This window comes from Salvia hispanica, chromosome 1 (genome assembly GCF_029641045.1).
Source record: "Salvia hispanica isolate PSC_SH4W2 chromosome 1, Shi_PSC_v1, whole genome shotgun sequence".
In the NCBI taxonomy this organism is placed as follows: Eukaryota; Viridiplantae; Streptophyta; class Magnoliopsida; order Lamiales; family Lamiaceae; genus Salvia; species Salvia hispanica.
In genome coordinates this window covers 35,045,794-35,066,576 of record NC_142692.1, presented here as the reverse complement: position 1 = coordinate 35,066,576, position 20,783 = coordinate 35,045,794, and the positions used below count along the sequence as shown (strand labels likewise).

Sequence of the window (20,783 nt, the reverse complement as noted above, 5' to 3'; positions counted from 1 at the left end):
AGTTTTTTAAATAGTGGTAGTACTAGTAGTATTTATTAAATGCTATCAGCGACTTAAAGAAATCTCACAGAATAAGAATATTATTACTACTATTTTGGAAAAGGTGTCGAGACATTTTAACGTGACAAATAGTTTCATTTGTGACTATTCATTTTATATCATGCTCCCTCCGTCCCAGAAAGATTGTCTCATTTCCCTTTTCACACTCGTTTTATAAAAATAATAATAAATAGTTAAAGTAGAGAGAGAATAATGTAGAGAATAGTCTTACCTATATTATTCTTTCTCTTATTTTACTCTTTTTCAACTTTACCTATTTATTATTATTTTTGCAAAACGAGTGCAAAAAATAAACTGGGACAATCTTTCTGGGACGGAGGGAGTATGTATAATTTCGACTATGAAGTATTATAATCTATACATATATAAAAGGGAAGTTTTGGGAGTTTTTGTATAACTATTTTATGAGAAGGATGTTAACGCAATAAACAAAAGTTATTAAATTGGTTAATTGACTACAATCATGATCATATAAATAATTGGACGGTTACATATGGTGATGGGAATTTATGATGAGAATTAATGAATTAATTCCCGTGCAACAGCATTAGACAATTTCCTTCATCTTCCTTGAGTTTTGGAGTAAATAAAAAGAGTTTAATGTGTGATTGAAATAATTTAATATTATGATCCATCACTAATGTTATGTCTCAATTCAATCATGCATATCAAGTCTCGTACGTTAAATTACATCTAACTAATTGTGCAAAGAAATAAAAAAGAAATAAAATAAAAAGAGGGAACTCTTATAAGAATAATGGCTTGAGTAGTGGAGGATGATAATGGATAGACATTTATTTGGCTTTTCATTTCTTGTAACCTTCATTGCTTTAACTTTGTGGTTTAAGGCGACTTAATTACATAACCTTTTGCATTCTTATTTTGTACCTATAAAAAGCATTGATTTGTTGATGGATTACACATCAACAATAGCATTTTCCTCCTTTCTAAAGTTTTTTATATTTTAGTGTGCATTTTAGGAGCATTATATTGTTTGATTCTTGAAGCTTCATCAAGTTCATTAGTGTATAATAGCTTGAAGTGTTTCTACATATTATGAGGAAGTTCTTTTATCTATAGGAACAATATGTCAATCTGAGAGCAAATAGCTGGAAGTAATTTGTCTTGTGGGCCGGAAAAAGGGTTTTTCTCGACTCAACTTATAGTTTGATTTGTTTTACTATTTTCATTGTAATTTCTATTCTACTTATTGTTGTATAATTGTAAATTTGTACTATAGTTAGAATACTACCTACTACGGTTTAGGAATAATTTCTAATTGTGATAGTAATCTAATTTTAAATATTTCAATGAATACTCCTACAAAATTATCAATTTGATAATCTTAGTATACTATTGTAGTACAATAGACAATTTAACTATAATATGTACTATTTTAAATTGTCAACAAATGGATCATTTAAAATACAATAAATTATAGTTTAATTGTCTACTCATTTTTAGATGTTTACGTGAATGTTATTTTTATTATAAATATTTTTTATATTTATATAAATACTTTAATTTTAATTTTATATTTATCATCACAAATAGTAGTGTATGGTATTATTTGTGAATTTATTCAATTTTTAAATTATTTTGTACGATGCTAAATTTTTGAACTGGGACGGAGGGAGAATTTTATTGATATTTGAGAGATATTCACATATTTGTCATTTTGAATTAAAAAAAAAGTTTAATTTAAACTAATTTTAGTTATTGAATTTATGCATCTTAATCGGCATTTTATGATATAGGTGTGGAAATTATTGAGCATTACTGTAGCCGACAGTTTCATATGTCAATTATAATTATTATAAAATCATGTTATGATGCTTGTTGCAGCTCTAATGTAGAATATGAAAAGCTTTTTAAGTTTTAAACAAAGGGAAGTTTCGAGGTTTTTAATTTAGTAAGTGAAAGGTTTTGTAACGTCCCCTTCTCTCCATGCATCACACGTCAAAGTTTTAATTCTATCATGGCAAATGAAAGGTTTTGTAACACCCCATTTATCTAGGGCTGGGGAAAAATATCGAAAAAATGATATATCGCTCGTATCGTATTGAAAAATATCGAAAAATTATCGAATTTTCGATACGATACGATATCGTATCGTAAGTTTTCGATACGATAACGATATGAATTTCCTTATATCGCGATATATCGTTTTATATCGAAAATACGATATATATCGAAAATTTTCGATATATCGATATTTTCGATATATATATCGATATTTTATTTTCGATATACATCGAAATTTTCGATATATATCGATATTTAACGATATATCGAATTTCGATACGATATATCGAAATATCGATACGATAACGATATGAAATTTTTTTATATCGAAAGTTCGATATATCGAAACTTTCGATACGATAACAATATGAAATTCTTTCATATCGATATTTTCGATACGATACACGATACAATGTTTTCGATACGATATATCGTATCGACCCACCCCTACATTTATCTCCTTGCATATATATAATAGTACCACCCACTCTATTCCTCTCACATCCATAATTCCCTCTCTTTTTTCTCTCTAAAACTCATTATTATAATGGTGGTGCTATCTCACGATCGGCAATCTCACCCACATGAAGACATGCAAGGCGAGCAGCAGCCATCCCCGTCGTGGACCTATCTTAATCTGGCGCCAAAACCCTCATTGTAGACGCTGCAAAGAGCTTAGTTTCATCAAAGTGGTCTACCATAGAATCTCCATGGCTTTCCTCAAATTTGGAAGTTGGAGCCATGAAATATTTTCAACTTCTCCACCAACCCCGACCTCGCCTCCCGCAAAACTAACTTTACACTGTGCCGGAAATCTCCCAAACACTAATAACAAATGGTATTTAACATGGATTGACTTATATCTTATATTGTAACTTATGCATATTGATAACTCGCCTTTTAAAAATCTTGACGACAAATATCTCCATCAACAAATGTCAGGTTTTTTGAAATAAAAATAACAAATAGTTTTGAACTGGGACGGAGGGAGAATTTTATTGATATTTGGCTCATTTGTTAGTCATGATGAGTATATTTTAAAGTTAAGGGTTTAAGATTTAGGTTTCAAGGTTTGGGTTTTTAGTGTTTAGTGTCACTATATTGCAATGAAATGAATGTTTCGAAGATGAATGAGGGAATTTAAAAACTATAATGAAACAAAACAAAATCTCTATAAATACTTCTAACGTGTTGAAATTTTAGGAGAAACGATTCATGTACAATTTGCATGTCCGGGTTCAGTCTTTTTTGACATTTATATTATTACAATTAGTTTGGTTAATTGTAGATTAGAGTTATTCTTTTAGTTATAAGGAACATAGGGAATATGTTTTAGTTGTATAAAATTCATAGTCATTTTGTTTATAATTTTTAATATAATAATATTGTTTCTAATTTCATTTAATTAATTTATAATCTAAAATTAATTTTTTAACATATTTTAACATGTGCATCGCACGAGCGGCTTGATACTATTTTATTTAAAGTAGAAGAAAGTCTGTGTTATGTGTGTTCAGTCATGAAAATAAAAATGAATAAACCTTTCCCCTCGATACAACACTAAATCGTCCCAGGGTGGTGGTCGGCTCAAGTGATATTTAATTAGCATAAGTTTAGTGGTAAATCACATCACCCTAATAGAATATTATCATGCTTTCAAATTTCAAACCGTCCAAAGCTTGTCCACTAGCTCACCATTAACGCAATAACACTTAGAGAGGGGCCCCACCACATCTCTTGCTCCGACAACAACTTCGACGGCTCCTGCAATGCCATGTGGACATCGGACGGTCCCATATTTACCTTTTCATCAAAATAATATTTTTTTTTATAAATAGCGTATATATAAAAAGATTTAAATCGCAACACAAACAAAGTCCAAGCACTGATTAAAATAAATACAAAAGAACAAGCACATGAAGAATGTCAATCTATATATACAATATCTAGCGACTATCAAACCACGAAATAACTAAACTACTCAGAGCATCAAAAAGATTATCAATAGCCATCTATCAAATTTGATAATAGATTTACTTTCGTTGATTACTAATTAAATTTTCGACATTTCTATTAATGGGTTAAATTTGGGCCGTCCATTGACCAATCTGCCCTTGATTTAGAAATTTGAAACTCTCTTTCTATGTAGTTGAAAATTTTTAATATAGAAAAATATAATGACCCTTTATTCCGTGACCCATTATTATTCTAGATTGGTTCCAATAAATAAAGATGATTCCTTTTTATGTTCTATTGATGTTAATATATTGTTGTAAAGTGTATAGTATGTCACTTTATTGGTGAAACGATAACTTAGCAATTGTGACAGATACCTTGTATAGATTGATCAAATGGAATAGTCGTATGTAGCTCAAAATACAAAATATACATTTCGTAAATTTATATGTATTTATTAAATTATTTATATTTTATATGACTCCAATAAAACAATTATATTAACCAATTTATATGATTATTTCTCTCAATTAGAATAGATAAATATATAATCTCATAAAATAAATAAAAATATATTTATTAAATAGTATTGATATATCAATGATATTTAAAACTGAAATTAAAAAATTGGTGATATTCATTCTTAGTTTCTTATACTACAATTTATTTATAAGTTTATAGTAGTATCATACTCGAACTTGGAATGATTTTTGCTGGAATTTCAATTTTCCTTTAATTTAATTGTGGATATATGTCGAAGTTTGATTAAATATCGAGTGTTGGTAAATCATTACGTGTCCAATTATGTCATTAGGTGTTGCCTCCTCAATGCGTTATGGAAACTTCCAGAAACTAAGTTGACATAGACTTGTTCTGTCACAAACATTGAATAATAATATTTCACTTTAGACATAATTATGAGATTGAATATTAGTTGACATGTTTTGAACGTAACATATTTTTCATTGATTACGACTCATGAAATGCACACCTTTACATTATACCAACATATATAATCATATGAATTCTATTTTTCTTTTTATATACTCCTACCTAATGAAAAATGAACAATTATGTAGAATGAGTCAACGAGCTATGGCCAAGAGAGTGGGCCCCACCAACCATGGGCAAAGTTGGGAGAAACGAAAATCAAATAAAATCACAGCTGAGCTGATTTATGAAGATATAAAACTAGAATCGCAGTGAGCCACGTCTCGTTATAAATTGATTATTATTATGGGAATTCCAAAATCAAATGAAAATTTAAATAAAGATTCTTTATATCTGAAGCTTAATTCCTATTGGATGCAAAAATATTTAAGGCATGGTGGCGAGCCGCTTGACCAGATATTTATTAGCTGCCCGTTTCATTCTTAGCCACCGAAAATCTCATTTCCTTATGCATCGGGCAGCAGCTGCCCGTGTTTCCACCCACCACTAGCTCAAACTATTCCCCTTTACATTATATAAATTCATCTCTTTTTATTTTATTTATAATTTTAAATAATTTGGGTGGATTCGTCAAATTCAAGCATAAATTGTCCAATAAAAGAAGAGCTTTGTGTGCGACTATGATGATCCATTTGTCCCATTCGATTTTTTTATACCCTCTTACTCTGCAATTTTTTTTATTTCGACTCATCCTAAACTATTTACACTAATTATATTTTCAGTAAAAATTAGAATATTTATTACTATATTAAAATTAATAAAGTATTATTTTATTAATTAATCTATCATTATACTTAAAATACTAATTTAATTCCACTAAAAATCAATCTCAAATCTAAGACCTAAAATGAAAAATACAAGTAATATGAGACGGATATAATATAAGAGTAAGATTCACATGTAAATGTGTACGTGTGACGTACCTATAAATATTGTTTAAGGTGATTATTGAAACGAAAATGAGTCATGTCAAATGAGACTTCCAAAAGATGCGGTTCAAATTACATGCGATGAAATGAGTAAACTTTTAATTTTAAGAATAGATTTGGCAAGGTGAAATTATATTTTTGGTACATAAAAAATATCGGTGAAAATATAGTACGCTGGTAATACACCGTACTTACTAACAACATTATATAACAATTGATAAAATTTGCATGGGTGGTCGTTACTCGTTAGAGTGTGCATAAGTCTAGCTCCGTGTCTCAACATGAGACATATCAATATCCACACTCAAATTTGACTTTTAATCCTTCTTAGATTTTTGTACAATGATATTATTTGTGATTTTATTTACATATTTCAGCATAATTTGGATTTGGTTATGACAATCTATTAAAATTGGAAAGGGGTGCTTCAAACCCCATACATATTAAAGTTCAAATTATAACATAATAATCAATCACATTCACTCATACTACACATCTAATACTGGATGGGTACAATTCATTTTTTAGTATGTCTTTCTCACGGGGAAGATGATTGTTACCCAAAAATAAGCTCACAAAAAAAGAAGAATACATTTTGCATATTTATATAAAAAGTCAAAGTAAAAGTTAAACTTATCATGGTATGAAGTGTAATTCCACTAGTTGACATTTTTAGTGCGCTGACTACTTGTATTGAGTGTTCCATTTTGAATAAAATACTTAATTAGTGGATTTTAAGTCAACCCATTAACACTAGTATAGATTGTAGAAAGTGATGGCCGAGAAACACAGATTAATCTAGTTAATATAGTGAAGAAATTTCGATATTATATTTAATATTCATAATATGTCATGAGTATTTTTTATAGACAAATGGATATAAATTTAAAAATCGCATTACAATAGATTTGAATATGAAATCTTTGGCCTATGCATTACCACTCAATACTAGACCAACCCACATGAGTAATAGTAGTGGACATGGCGTTTCATAACCTATCTACTACTAGTCGAAGAACAAATCCTATTACATATAAATGTAATTTATTTTTTAGAGGCATAAGAGACAATCCAATTTGGTCAATATTTTCTCGTGCAAAACGACTTTTTAACAATTTTTAAGTCCAAATCAGACGAACATCACAATGGTTTGCAACCAAACTAGTCACGTCAATCAGTCTGATCCCGTTATTTGAACAATGGTTTTACATGTAAAATACACAAACTAGTAAAATACACGAACTTTGTATAGTTTGCAAATATATCACAATACTTGGAATTTAAACTAATTAACCTTCTTATTTGTGAATTGGTAGATAAGTATAAATTTGTAAAGACCGCGTCACGATGCTAATCCTAATTTTTAATAGATAAATAAAAAGAAAATTCAAAATACAACTAAATTGCAATGAATTCAAACCGAGTCAACCATTACGCTAACACACTCACACAAAGTAATCCTCGTTTTTATCTATACGTTGCGCAAAAAGTGTTTTATGATGAACACCATACCCAAATTCATCATACTACAAAGTACAAACATACAATACTAAATTTTACAAAATAAAATATTATATTTAGCAAGTCTGATTTTTCTTATCGGCGCGTTATCAGTAACTGACAGTTTCGAATCCGTTTTAAAATCAAAGATTTTTAGCCATTTTTCACGATTATTTCTGATTTCCCGTGAACTCACTCAATTTTTTTCATTTCTTACGGTTCCAATCAAAACTAGCAATCAAACAGCTCATCCCGATTAGAAAATATTAGAACCATAACCAGATAACAGAACTTATAAGCCGATTTTAATCGGGCCAAAACGGTTATGACTTGCCTATTTCAAGCCGAACCGATAATTTGATTTAACCATGCATTCCGATGCCTGCTTGAAAACTGGAACTGTCATTCCGATTTCAAATTGAACCAGCTAATATGATTTAAACATGCATGCCAATGCCTACATGAAAACTGGAATTATCATTCCGATTTCAAATTAAACCGGCTAATCTGATAAAACCATGCATGTCGATGCCTGCTTGAAAACTGAAACTGTCATTCCGATTTCAAATTGAACCGGCTAATATGATTTAACCATGCATGCCGATGCCTGCTTGAAATCTAGAATTATCATTCCAATTTCAAATTGAACCGGCAATCCGATTTAACCATGCATCTCTATATATAACAAAGGCATGTGACGTGCATGCTGATTCACATCATTGCTTCATTCACATGGTCTGCCACATGGCTTAGCTGAGGCATGAGGAAAATATCATAGCCACGTATGCATATGTGAGATTCTAGTTAAAGATCTCTTTCTCTCTCTCTCTAACCTCTGCTTTCTCTCTCTAATCTCTCTCCACCCAAAATTCTACCCTCGAAAATCTTCTCAATTTAACCACTCTGGAACTGCAGCTTCCTCTCACAATACACGAATCAATTCGTTGGAATCCTCCATAGCTCTGAATCAAGGTACGGTTTTATGATTTTACCTGGCTCTGCTTTAATTAATTGTGTTGGTGATGTGTGATTTACCTTTTTTGTGGATTTAGCTGTAGAAAATGCTGTGATTTAAGCTCGCTGAGAGGATTAGGTCTCGATGATTGAGAATATTATCAAACTTTGCTTCAGAACTGATTGACACAGATTTGCTTCTGAAAATGGTGATTTATTTTTTAGGAATAGGAGAATAAATCGAGGAGTTGTACTGAGATTTGGAAAATGTAGTACTAATTTTTAGAGGATTGGAGAAATTGTTTCTCTGCTTAACAGATGTTGTGTTTAGTTGCTGGAGATTTGATTGAGTTGGTAAGAATATTTGCTTCTTAATTAGAAAGAAATTAATTTACAGAACGCACATGTATGATTTACGTGTGAATCCTCATCATAATTGAAGTTATTTGGGGTTTTAGAAATTTAATTAATGCTAGTACTATATGACAAAGACAATCATTTTCCTTGATATGGTGTTTTTAGGGTAAATAGTGATCTCTTCATAAATGTGAAACTTTTGAGTTTTAGTATGTATGTATTATAATTGGTAAGCTGGTAAATATTAAAAAGAAGAAATGCTCGATTAATCTGTAAATCACCCTCCCTTTTAAAAATGTTATCTCTATACAAAACCAAAGAGTAAGGTAGTGCAATGGTGCTTGCTTTCTAAGTCCTGGTTGATGAAATTTACGTTCTTCTTCTTAAGGTGCCAAAGTTTGACTAATTGGGTGAAGTTGGCTATGCGCTGGTGATAGTTGCTTGACCCCCTCATAATAAAGTGTTTAATTCAAACTTCTATGATTTTGTGGTCTTGCAGGGCACTCTGTACACTCAGATTATTTCGTGTGCAAGCTTGCATGCTGTATATTTCATCCAATATTTGACTCTAAACTTGGAGCTCTGTTGCATCCATAGTCAATGTTTGGACGAGCTATTACTTTTAATTTGGATTCGTAAAATGCTGAATTATAGTCTATTGATCCTGGATTGGTAGAAGCTTTTATGGAAATTGTAGCTTTACTCACTGCTTGCACCTTGCTTAAATAGATAGGATTATGGCAACATCAAATGAGAAGTGGATCGACAATTTGCAGTTCTCTTCATTATTTTGGCCGCCTCCGCAAGATGTAGAACAAAGAAAGGTGTATTTACAGCTTAAATAATTGCTGCTCTACAAATTGTTTCCATAAGAGCATCAACTGTCTCTGATAATAGATGTTTATTATAAGCTGCAGTCTTTCATTTTCCTTCTCTTTCTAGGATATAGTACTAATTAATGCTTCAAACCCTTTTCGGTAACAAATATTTTCACTATTTACTGTATAATATTTTTAAAAAAAATTACCATATAATTTTACAACTGTTGATCTTGTATTCGTAGCACTTGCTTCTAAAGTTAGTGAATTTTCTCCATTCAGATACTAACATTCTATGTGAATTATGAACTTTGTTGTAGGCTCAAACCACTGCATATGTTGAATATTTCGGGCAGTTCACCTCAGAACAATTTGCTGATGATATAGCAGAGGTATTTTCTTTTCCCTGTGACTTTTTATCGCTATCCAAAGGGCAAAATCTTTTTTTTGTCTTACAGTTTGTTTGTTCGTTAAAGCAAAATGTTTACAGTTTTTTTTTAAAACAATGCTTGTTTTGCAGTTAATCCGTAGCCGGTATCCATCCAAGGAGAACAGGCTTTTTGACGATGTTCTTGGTATTTTTCATATATAATGGTTAAATTGTTATATAAAATTCAGGCTGCTTCCTGATCCACTCTAACTTGTATTTTCCTTCTTTCCAGCAACTTTTGTTCTTCACCATCCAGAGCATGGCCATGCTGTTCTACTTCCTATTATTTCATGTATTATCGATAGCACACTTGAATATGACAGAAGTGGTCCACCATTTGCTTCTTTCATTTCCCTGTTTTGCCCAAACAGTGAGGTACTCAGAGACTACCAAGTTACTGCCTGTTGTCACTCTGAATTTGCTTAGATTTCATTTTATGTACTCATGTATTTTGTGTGCTCTCTCTCCACTATCAGCTATTTCTATTACTCCGTATATTATATCCTGAAGGCATTGATTCTTTTTAATGTTCGAACTGATTTTAGTTACTCAAAAAGATCCTTGACAATGATTATATCATCTTTAATTGCAGAATGAGTATTCGGAGCAGTGGGCCCTTGCATGCGGGGAGATACTAAGAATTTTGACACACTATAACAGACCAATTTACAAGTTGGAACGCCACGAAAATTTATCCGATAGAAGTAGCAGCGGAGATCATGCTTCAACTAGCAAGTCAATAGATGGAGAACCTTCTTCTTCACCTCCCTCACTGGCTGAGAGGAAACCTCTGAGGCCACTGTCTCCCTGGATTACTGATATTTTGCTTGCCACGCCCCTTGGTATAAGGAGTGATTATTTTCGATGGTAAGTAGTGACATGAATAGACTGTTGTTGCATGCATGATCATGTAGCTCATTTCATTATGCATCTTCCATTGAATTAAATCCTACGTATATACATGCATGTCTGACCCTTTTCAACATATTTTGTAGGTGTGGAGGTGTTATGGGAAAATATGCCGCTGGAGAGCTGAAACCGCCTATAACTGGTCAGTTGAATTTTCATCAACAAGTCGTTAAATGTTTTATCCTTATCCGTAAAAAGAACCATAGAATAAGTTACTCTTGTTGCCAGAAATTCTGTTGCTTTTCATTATAATAGCTTGAATGCTTGACCACAGTCACTTATGAGTTGCTTAATAGAATTGGTAAGTTTGGGACTTTCCAAAAATCATTTGGAAAAGGGGTTTATTACTATTTAGTAAAATATGCTAGCTGTAGTATCAATATGATATTGCTGTTTGGCAGATCGCATAAGTCTGTTATATATCAGTGATGGGCATGGCCATGCAGAACATCAATGGAAAATAATTTCCGTTTTTATTTTCATATTTAACCAAATTGCAAATTTTATGCTTTTGCAACCAAATCTTAACTGCTCTTCATTGTCCTGTTCACTTTATACTTCTCCATCAACAGCTATCTGACTTTTGACTTAAAACTATGTGGCTTGTATTGCTGAGGTTGCGGCAGCACTGAAGCGTGGTTATTTTCTGACTATATTTATTACCATTATAATCTCAGCTACTTCTCGTGGATCTGGGAAGCATCCCCAGCTTATGCCATCAACTCCGAGGTGGGCTGTTGCTAATGGTGCTGGAGTTATACTTAGTGTCTGTGACGAGGAAGTTTCTCGCTATGAAACTGCTACCTTGACTGCAGCTGCTGTTCCTGCACTTCTGCTTCCACCTCCAACAACACCTACAGATGAACATCTAGTCGCTGGTCTGCCAGCGCTTGAGCCCTATGCACGTCTTTTTCACAGGTTAGTTTCTGTAATTGTGTTTCAGAAGATACAAGGATTCTATAATGAGGTTACTTTTCCTTTCTGCTCTTAGATATTATGCAATTGCTAGTCCAAGTGCCACCCAAAGGCTGCTTCTTGGACTTCTAGAGGCTCCGCCCTCCTGGGCTCCAGATGCTCTTGACGCTGCTGTACAACTAGTGGAACTTCTTCGAGCCGCAGAAGACTATGCCACAGGCATGAGGGTATATTTTACTCACTCTTCTTTTTTTCTCCCTCTCTTATAAATTTTCAACAATCAATCGAAAATTCTAGGGGAAATGAATGAAGTTGCAGCCCAAAGAATCTAAGAAATAAAGTTTGAAAGATTTCTTATTGACTAATTTGAATATAGATATGTTGGGACTTAAAAAGTTAATAAACAAAGATATGTCTCTGATTTAACTACATGAAAATTCTAATTGTTTCCTATCATGATCCAGCTCCCTAGGAATTGGATGCACTTGCATTTTCTGCGAGCAATTGGGATTGCAATGTCTATGCGAGCTGGAATTGCTGCAGATTCTGCAGCTGCCTTACTTTTCCGAATACTTTCTCAACCAGCTTTACTTTTCCCCCCACTGAGACAAGTTGATGGTATTGAATTCCCGCACCAGCCTCTAGGTGGTTATATTTCATCTGAAAGAAAGCAGGTAACTCATCTGCTAAAGGATCAGAACTCAGAAGTACTGCACACTTTAAATAATTTTGTTTGTGAAATCATTCATTCATTTTAACCAGTATCTGCATATTATTTTCAGCAACTTGAATTGACTGCAGCAGAAGCAACAGTAGAAGCTACTGCCCAAGGGATTGCATCTATGCTTTGTGCACATGGTCCAGAGGTTGAATGGCGAATTTGTACGATATGGGAAGCTGCTTATGGTTTGATACCTTTAAGTTCTTCTGCAGTTGATCTTCCAGATATCATAGTCGCAACACCGCTGCAGCCTCCGATACTATCATGGAATTTGTACATTCCTCTTCTTAAAGTACTCGAATATCTTCCTCGTGGAAGCCCATCTGAAACCTGTCTTATGAAAATATTTGTTGCTACTGTTGAAGCAATTCTACAGAGGACATTCCCACCTGAGTCCTCTAGAGAACAAACTAGGAAAACCAGATATATATTTGGGTCTGCATCCAAGAATCTTGCTGTGGCTGAGCTTCGCACAATGGTCCACTCATTATTCTTAGAGTCGTGTGCTTCTGTAGAGCTTGCCTCCCGCCTTCTTTTTGTTGTTTTAACTGTGTGTGTCAGCCATGAAGCGCATCCCAACAGTAGCAAGCGCCCCAAAGGTGAAAAATCTCATCCCGAACATGTCGGTGAAGACGGATGGAAGGAGAGAGAATCGGAAAATAATAAACAGTGCAAGAAACAGGGCCCTGTAGCTGCATTTGATTCTTATGTCATTGCTGCTGTCTGTGCCTTGTCATGTGAACTCCAGTTCTTCCCTTTGATCTCTAAAGGAAGTAGTCTTTTAGGTGCTAGAAATGGTTCTGACGTTGCTAAGCCTGCAAAACTGAATGACCTGTCCAGTCAGTTGCAGAGTGGTATTGATTCAGCTGTTGATCACACTCGCAGAATATTAGCAATTCTAGAGGCCCTTTTTTCTTTGAAACCGTCTTCGATTGGCACTTCATGGAGTTACAGTTCAAATGAAATAGTGGCTGCTGCTATGGTTGCAGCTCATGTTTCTGATTTGTTTAGACGCTCAAAAGCATGCATGCGTGCTCTTTCCACCCTGGTGAGATGCAAGTGGGATAGTGAAATTCACTCTAGGGCGTCTTCCCTCTTCAATTTGATTGATATTCACAGCAAAGTTGTTGCGTCTATAGTCAACAAAGCAGAGCCATTAGAGGCTCACCTACTCCATGCGCCATCGCTGAAGGAAATATCTTCATGTTTTCATGGAAAAAAGCTTGCAAATTGCGGTAGCTGTCGCCACTCAGAACCAGGACATCCATCTTCATCCCCGTGTGAAGACTTGCCCCGTTCTGAAGATTTGGTTAATCATAGGAAGGTTGATTCTGGCGAAGCTGGAAGATGTACAATGGGCAAAGGAATTGCGGATTTCCCTATGGATGCTTCAGATTTGGCCAACTTCTTGACTATGGACAGGCATATAGGATTTAATTGCAACGGCAATGTTCTTCTGAGGTCTGTCCTTGCTGAAAAGCAAGAACTGTGTTTTTCAGTTGTTTCATTGCTTTGGCACAAATTGATTGCATCACCCGAGACACAACCAAGTGCTGAGAGCACGTCTGCCCAGCAAGGATGGAGACAGGTATAAATTGCATTTTTCATTGCCTTTCCCTTGTTGTGTATTTTTTTCAATCGTTCTTTGTAGGCTAAATTGTAAGCCTAATACGGTGTTTATATGATTCCATTAAAAAAATTACAGGTGGTGGCTGCACTCTGCAATGTAGTATCGGCATCACCAGCAAAAGCTGCAACAGCCGTTGTCCTTCAGGTCCCGATTTTGTTTTGCTTGAATTTTTCTCTCAATTTATAAGTGAAATCCGCATCCCCTTAAGAAGCTGCATGTATATGCATGTAAATCCCATATATTAGTCGAGTTTCCCCAAAGTATCGCTATTATAGCGCAACGAAACTGAGTTTCAATGCGTGTTGTATTTATTTTATCAATTTCATACCATCTGTTTAGTCACTTTCCTGGGTGGTGTTATTTATTTGTCAGGCGGAAAGGGAATTGAAACCATGGATCGCTAAAGATGATGATCTTGGGCAAAAAATGTGGAGAGTCAACCAGAGAATCGTGAAAGTGATTGTCGAGTTAATGAGGAACCATGAGGCAGCCGAGTCGCTAGTAATTCTTGCTAGCGCATCAGACGTCCTCCTCCGTGCCACAGACGGGATGCTTGTTGATGGAGAAGCATGCACTTTACCTCAGCTGGAGGTAAATTTTCCTTAGACGGGAATTCCCATCTCCAAGTAAATTAGTCTGTTTATGTATCACTCGCTCATCTCTCGAATATCGAACAGCTTCTGGAAGTAACGGCGAGAGCAGTTCAAGCCGTGCTTGAATGGGGAGAATCAGGATTAGCAGTTGCAGATGGCCTCTCAAACCTGTTGAAGGTACTCAAAACTCGGCCTCATGTCGAATGCATAAATGCGATTTTATTAAAACAGACGCGCACTAGAAGGTGTTTCTACGCTTGTTTCTGATCACAGCCTGGTGTTATTTAACAGTGTCGCCTCTCAGCCACCGTTCGCTGCGTCTCTCACCCGAGCGCTCATGTCCGGGCGCTGAGCACCTCAGTTCTCCGTGCAATCCTACACAACGGGTCGGTGAAACCAAAGAGCAAACTACCGGACGTGAACATAATCCACAATCCGCGGTATCAGCAGTACTTGAACAAGATAGGCACCATTGACTGGCAAGCTGACATTGAGAAGTGCTTGACGTGGGAAGCGCACAGCCGGCTTGCAACGGGGCTGCCCATCGAGTTTGTGGGGTCGGCTGCGAAGGAGTTAGGGTGTGCTATATCTGTGTGAAAGTAGTTTTAAACATTTGATGCTTGTTTGAGCTAAAGAAACACTATGACTGAGATTGAAATTAGATATTGCTATTCACCCTTCTTGTAATAATTTTTCTAGACTACGCCCATGTATGTATAATATATTTATATTAATTGTAGTATTATTGTATGGATAACTCTGTCGCTTGCGTGTGTTTTATAACTAAAATCAAACCAACAAATTGATTTAAGTATGAAATTTTTTTGAACAATTTGCTGTATAATTTAATTTCATGTTATATTCTCATCATTTAATACTGTGATAAGTATTTTACCATGTCAATTGTGTTTTATACACATTTAATATTGGTCAATTACACCTTTTTCTTGTTGCAAATCAATATATAGAGAATTTAAAATTTCTGAAACTGTGTTGGTTAGTTTAGGATTTTGAATGTGATATGGTTCATGAAAAGGAAAAAACGAATTCTAAACCACGAATTAATACTCTTTAACTAACAATAAGCAAGAATGAGTGTCTCAGAGATTTAATATGAGTCAATATCATAATATTCCTAAACACCAAAAATGTCGAATTTATTTTCCAAAATTTCTGCAACACAACAGACTTACGGTTGAATATAGTAGGCCAACTTAAAAAACACAGCAATCGAGCTCGTTTTCATGCCAGCTTCAGACTATCGCGTTCCTTCTCTCCAGGTGAGCGCTTGTGGGCGAGCAGCTGCTTCGTCTTCTCAAGAACTCCAAAGAATATAGAACCACCAATGCCTATCCACAGCACTCTAGGCCCAATGCCCTGCAGCACGACACGTGAGAAATGAGGCATGATCAGTGGAGCACATGAGGACGTAGAATGCCACTAACCCTGAAAAAGGCAGAGCTCCCTTCTTCTCGTATAATGGTATCAACACAGTGAAATATACCATCATACTGCTTCGCTGATCCCTGCAAGTTTCATGGAGAAAGATTCGTAAAAATCTTGATGGATTCACAAGTCTGGAAGTTTGTGAACAGCATGCTAATCACACCTGTATCATTAACCTGGTTTTCACCATGTCGAGTGGAGTAGTGACGGCCCCAGTGATTGCGCCTGTCAAATTTTATGCAAGTTGAAATAACCTTTTTTCATGCAACACGAGTCACAAACGAGATAAATCTCGAACTAAAGGTACAACGTTTTTGTGAGATTCAGCCACAAATGTGCTTAAATCTCACTCAGGCCGAGCTCATTACTTACATAAACCTCTCTTTAGAGTGTAGATCGATTGGTCAGTGATGATCGACAGACTACTACTGAGCATCAGCTACTGCTAGAATCGAAGTACACTGAAAATGCGAAGCAGGTAAAAAGTTGAAGGATCGTTCATTTACCTGCAAAGGCACCAATGATTGCATTTTCAGGACCATTGAGATCCCTCCTTGCCTGCAGCATAAGCAATTATAGAAGCTTTAAAACTGTTTAAGCACGGAAAATACACCGATGATTTTTTAATTTCACTATTTCAACTTACAGCCAATTTGTACCCAATTCGAAGCTGCTCATAAATGCAGAACTGAATTGCATCAAAAGGAAGATCGCGCAATAGAAAGGACCCATATCCCTGAAGAAAACGAGACAGTTCCAAGAAATATGGCATAAAACAAGAGGACATTTTACGAGAAAACAAAACAGTTGATAGATTTTTTACTATATATGTTGTAACAAATACCGCAAAAAGGCCTCTAAAACCCTCCTTAGCTACTATAACGCGAACAGCCTCTGGTGCTGAAGCGAATTGACCAGTCTGAATTCTCTGTTTAATAACCTGATGAAGATTATTTTTATCAGATGATATCCCATTTTGCACATGAAAATATGTCCCACCTCGTGTGTGTGCATGCGAGCATAAGTGAACAACATTAGTAGACAAACTTGCCTCAGTAGGAACCCGAACAATAGAAGAAGCAGCTCCTCCAATTGCGCCTGCAGCCTGGACAGAATATAAACATATTAGCATAATAAAAAGTGATTTAAACCGACTGAAAAAGTTACAATTTCATTTTGAACAAAAACTTTCTTATGAGAACATATTGAACAAGAATAAGTTATGCAGCAGTTGGAGCAGATCAAACAATCTCGAGCATTTTAATATTATTATGCAATGAAAGGAGTTGCAGGAGGTGCTTTCTCCATCATGCTTTTGAGATATAATTACCAGGTGTGCTACGGCAGACAAGTTCTGAGGAAAAATGTCGAGCAACTTCTGCTTTGTAGGTTCATATACGCCAATGAACAGTGCTGATGCCCTGTTAATGATCGTGGTTCATGTACAGTTAGTGAAGGAACAAAGAGCAGGCAACAAAAGTAACAAATTTACAGATTAAATTTTGAATGATCAAGTTCTGACTTACGGTATAACACCAGCCAGATTTCCAGCCAATCCCGAGTAGAGGCCCTTCAAAACAATTTCACCCCCACCACGAACTGCCTAAACAGGAATCCATGCACGAGATCCGATAAGCAAGTAATTCTAAAAATCACAATTGCAGAGTACCGAAATCAGAGCATAGATACGCATGCTTCCAATAACACTTAAAAGACTGAAACAGTTTTAGTTTGCTTCAGCAGCTCTCAAAGTGGAAAGGCAGTGTGGAAACCTTCATTAGAAAAAAGACTACGTAGTAGAGAACATGAGAGACCCAAAAGGAAACTGGGGTGCTCATATCTACGAACAAATCTATACAACTTCTTACATACATATACGTGCAGAATCTGAATAAAACAACCTGCTTGCAGTCGTGTTTTTATCGTATCAACCGGATACAAAACAGCTTCCACCACAGTACCAGCAGCAGCTCCTGCTACGGCACTATCTGCGAAGTCCCATTAAATAAAATGTTGAAACTTCATAAATGTGAGGATTTATAGGGATTTATCTCACTATCCAACAAAACGGTTAGTCTCAAATAGACACAATGCATCAATCCGGATACGACAAAATAACTAGATCGGGCATGTACAGCTTCAAAATCAATAGCACAAATTCTACCACGGAAATAAAACAACCATATAAGTACCATATAGCATGCCCAAAAAGTCGAAAGAATTGTTCTGTTTGCTGCTCACAGCTGCAACATTCGTATATTCCGAAGAACTCAAAGCATTTCCTGCAAAATACAGTTCATTCAAACCAAAATTAATGTCCATAGCCAATGAGTTTTCTACAAAATTAAGAATTAACCTTCAAATCATCATAATATCAATATATTCAAGAAAAAGCTAGCAATACTGAAACATAGAGCATTCACACAGCTTTGAACACTTTAAATCAAAATATACTTCGATCAAACAGCATAACCGATTAATGGATAATCTACAAAGTTCAATTAGGTTTTCAATTATTCCCGTAGTTATATTGCTAAAAAAATGAAACTTTAAATCAAAATATACTTGGATCAAACAGCATTACCTAGTGATTCAGTGTTTGCATTCCTCGACATTTCTTAGCTGCATTAAAATGCCCAAAAACAGCTATACGAAGAAATAGAGAATTCAAACGATAGCTTTGAATTATTAGAACTGGGAAAAAATGGAATGCCGAAACAAAAATAAAAGAATTTAAGTCGATAATTTTGTCAAAACAAATTACGGAGTATTTTACAATTTTGATCCAAAAAATTGTGTTTATGATAATTTCGAGTAGTTAGCATTAATCAAGGGGCTTTACTCTTTTTTTTTTTCAAAATAATCTTTTGATATTATGACAAAGTACGTAAAAAATACAGAATTTAACGAAACTACATTTTAAAAATATTTGTATATATTGATTTTTATTTTTAAACTAACAAAAATAGTTTCAAAATTATACTACTAATTAATTTATTAGATTTATATTACTACTACTTTTTAATTGTAATTATTAAAAGTTAGTTCGGTTTACGAAATTAATGTAATATCCTATTAAAATACATTAATTTTGTAATTTTGCAGCACATATTATATAATTGTTTCCTTTTTCTTTTAAGAAATAAAATACTACTCCCTCCGTCGCCTATTAAGAGTCATACTTTGACCGGGCACGAGTTTTAAGAAATGTAAAATAAAATTGGTTGAAAAAGTTAGTAGAATGTGTGACCCACTTTTTTATATTGGTTTTATAATAAAATGTAAGTGAAGTGAGTTAGTGGAATGTAAGACCTACTTACCATTTATGGTAAAAAATGAAGTGTGACTCTTAATTGGGGACGGACCGAAATGGAAAAGTGTGACTCTTAATTGGGGACGGAGGGAGTAGTATTTTGGAACCAAATTACATTAGCACACTGATCGTTTTCTTAATACTGGAACTAAATTTGGATTTTGGACTATAAAGTTGCTCTTCATCCACTTGTCCATCAACACACCCTCCTTCAATCCCTTCAATTACTCAAGAAACAACACCTTCAGCCGATCGTTCAATTCCAACATATCCGACGGAACCTCGATGTTCGAAACAAGGCGGGGCACAAGGTCAAACCCCTCATCGTTCAATTTCATCCCCCACAACTACACTATTGTCGCCAGAGTCTCGCACCATTGCTCGTAATCGAGTGTAGCGAAGATAGAATTTGACATGATGAGATTCGATCTCTGCGGCTGCAATTTCAGTTTCTGAACTACGGCATCGGTGTCAGCCCGTTTGACGGCCCGCTGACGCTCGGGGCGTAGTTGAAAGATGAAATTGGGCTGGGCTGGGGCGTCCCCCGGTGGGCATCTCCACTATTGCTGTTGCTGGTGAGGGCGGCGGAAGAGGGGCTCCTGGGCGGTTGACGAAGGGTAATGGCGGCCGTTGGATTTGTACATGATTATGGGATGAATGCATGTTGGGAAGAACATGGCTCACTCGTCGAGAGAGCGACAGAAAAAGAGAGAGAGGATGTGGTGACTTGCTATGGATTGGAGATGAGAGGACGAGATGGAGGAGCAGTGTGTTAGCGTTGCAATTCAAGAGCTCGGTGAAGAGTGCAATCGAAAACATGAGCTGCGTGAGAATAAAGTCGTCAACCTTTGTAGCCATGTCGACGTCGACACACACCTTTTTCTCTCTCTCTCGCTCTCACCCAATAACAATACACATGCCCTTTTTGTGATCTATCACCCCTATGTCCCTCTCTTCTCCTTTTTTTTCATATCACAAATATAACACTCACCCCTTTTCTCTCTCTCTCACCCAATAAAAATAAACATGCCGTTTTTTTTTATCTATCACCCCTTCGTCCCTCTCTTCTCCTTTTCTTTTTCATATCACAAATATAACACCCACCCCTTTTCTCTCTCTCTCTCTCACCCAATAACAACACACATGCCGCTTTTGTGATCTATCACCCCTCTGTCCCTCTCTTCTCCTTTTTTTTTTCATATCACAAATATAACACTCACCCCCCTCTCTCTCTCTCACACACACACACCCATAAACAACACACATGACGCTTTTG

At 35.2% G+C, this 20,783-nt stretch overlaps 2 protein-coding genes across 3 annotated transcripts; one reads left to right on the top strand and one right to left on the bottom strand.

Moving 5' to 3' along the window:
* The first annotated feature begins 8,163 nt into the window (after positions 1-8,163).
* LOC125217973 (protein GIGANTEA) lies at positions 8,164-15,505 on the top strand. 2 transcript variants are annotated; one of them, XM_048119557.2, is made up of 15 exons: positions 8,164-8,393; positions 9,462-9,556; positions 9,871-9,942; positions 10,071-10,125; positions 10,213-10,355; positions 10,573-10,847; positions 10,976-11,031; positions 11,567-11,807; positions 11,881-12,031; positions 12,269-12,478; positions 12,587-14,113; positions 14,231-14,299; positions 14,528-14,746; positions 14,833-14,925; positions 15,040-15,505. In XM_048119557.2, exons 2-15 carry the CDS (start codon positions 9,470-9,472, stop codon positions 15,343-15,345), a joined length of 3,504 nt encoding a protein of 1,167 aa, XP_047975514.2. In that variant the 5' UTR covers positions 8,164-8,393; positions 9,462-9,469; the 3' UTR covers positions 15,346-15,505. The 2 variants fall into 2 exon arrangements, with proteins under 2 accessions (XP_047975514.2, XP_047975513.2); XM_048119556.2 differs by having other exon boundaries at positions 8,165-8,393; positions 9,232-9,556.
* A 325-nt stretch (positions 15,506-15,830) lies between these two features.
* Positions 15,831-18,940, bottom strand: LOC125223577 (S-adenosylmethionine carrier 1, chloroplastic/mitochondrial-like). The gene is made up of 12 exons (XM_048126780.2): positions 18,779-18,940; positions 18,387-18,476; positions 18,096-18,182; positions 17,721-17,793; positions 17,525-17,615; positions 17,246-17,299; positions 17,039-17,134; positions 16,841-16,930; positions 16,701-16,752; positions 16,358-16,419; positions 16,194-16,274; positions 15,831-16,125 (listed from the first exon to the last, which is right to left on the bottom strand). Exons 1-12 carry the CDS (start codon positions 18,807-18,809, stop codon positions 15,991-15,993), a joined length of 942 nt encoding a protein of 313 aa, XP_047982737.1. The 5' UTR covers positions 18,810-18,940; the 3' UTR covers positions 15,831-15,990.
* Positions 18,941-20,783: the final 1,843 nt, after the last annotated feature.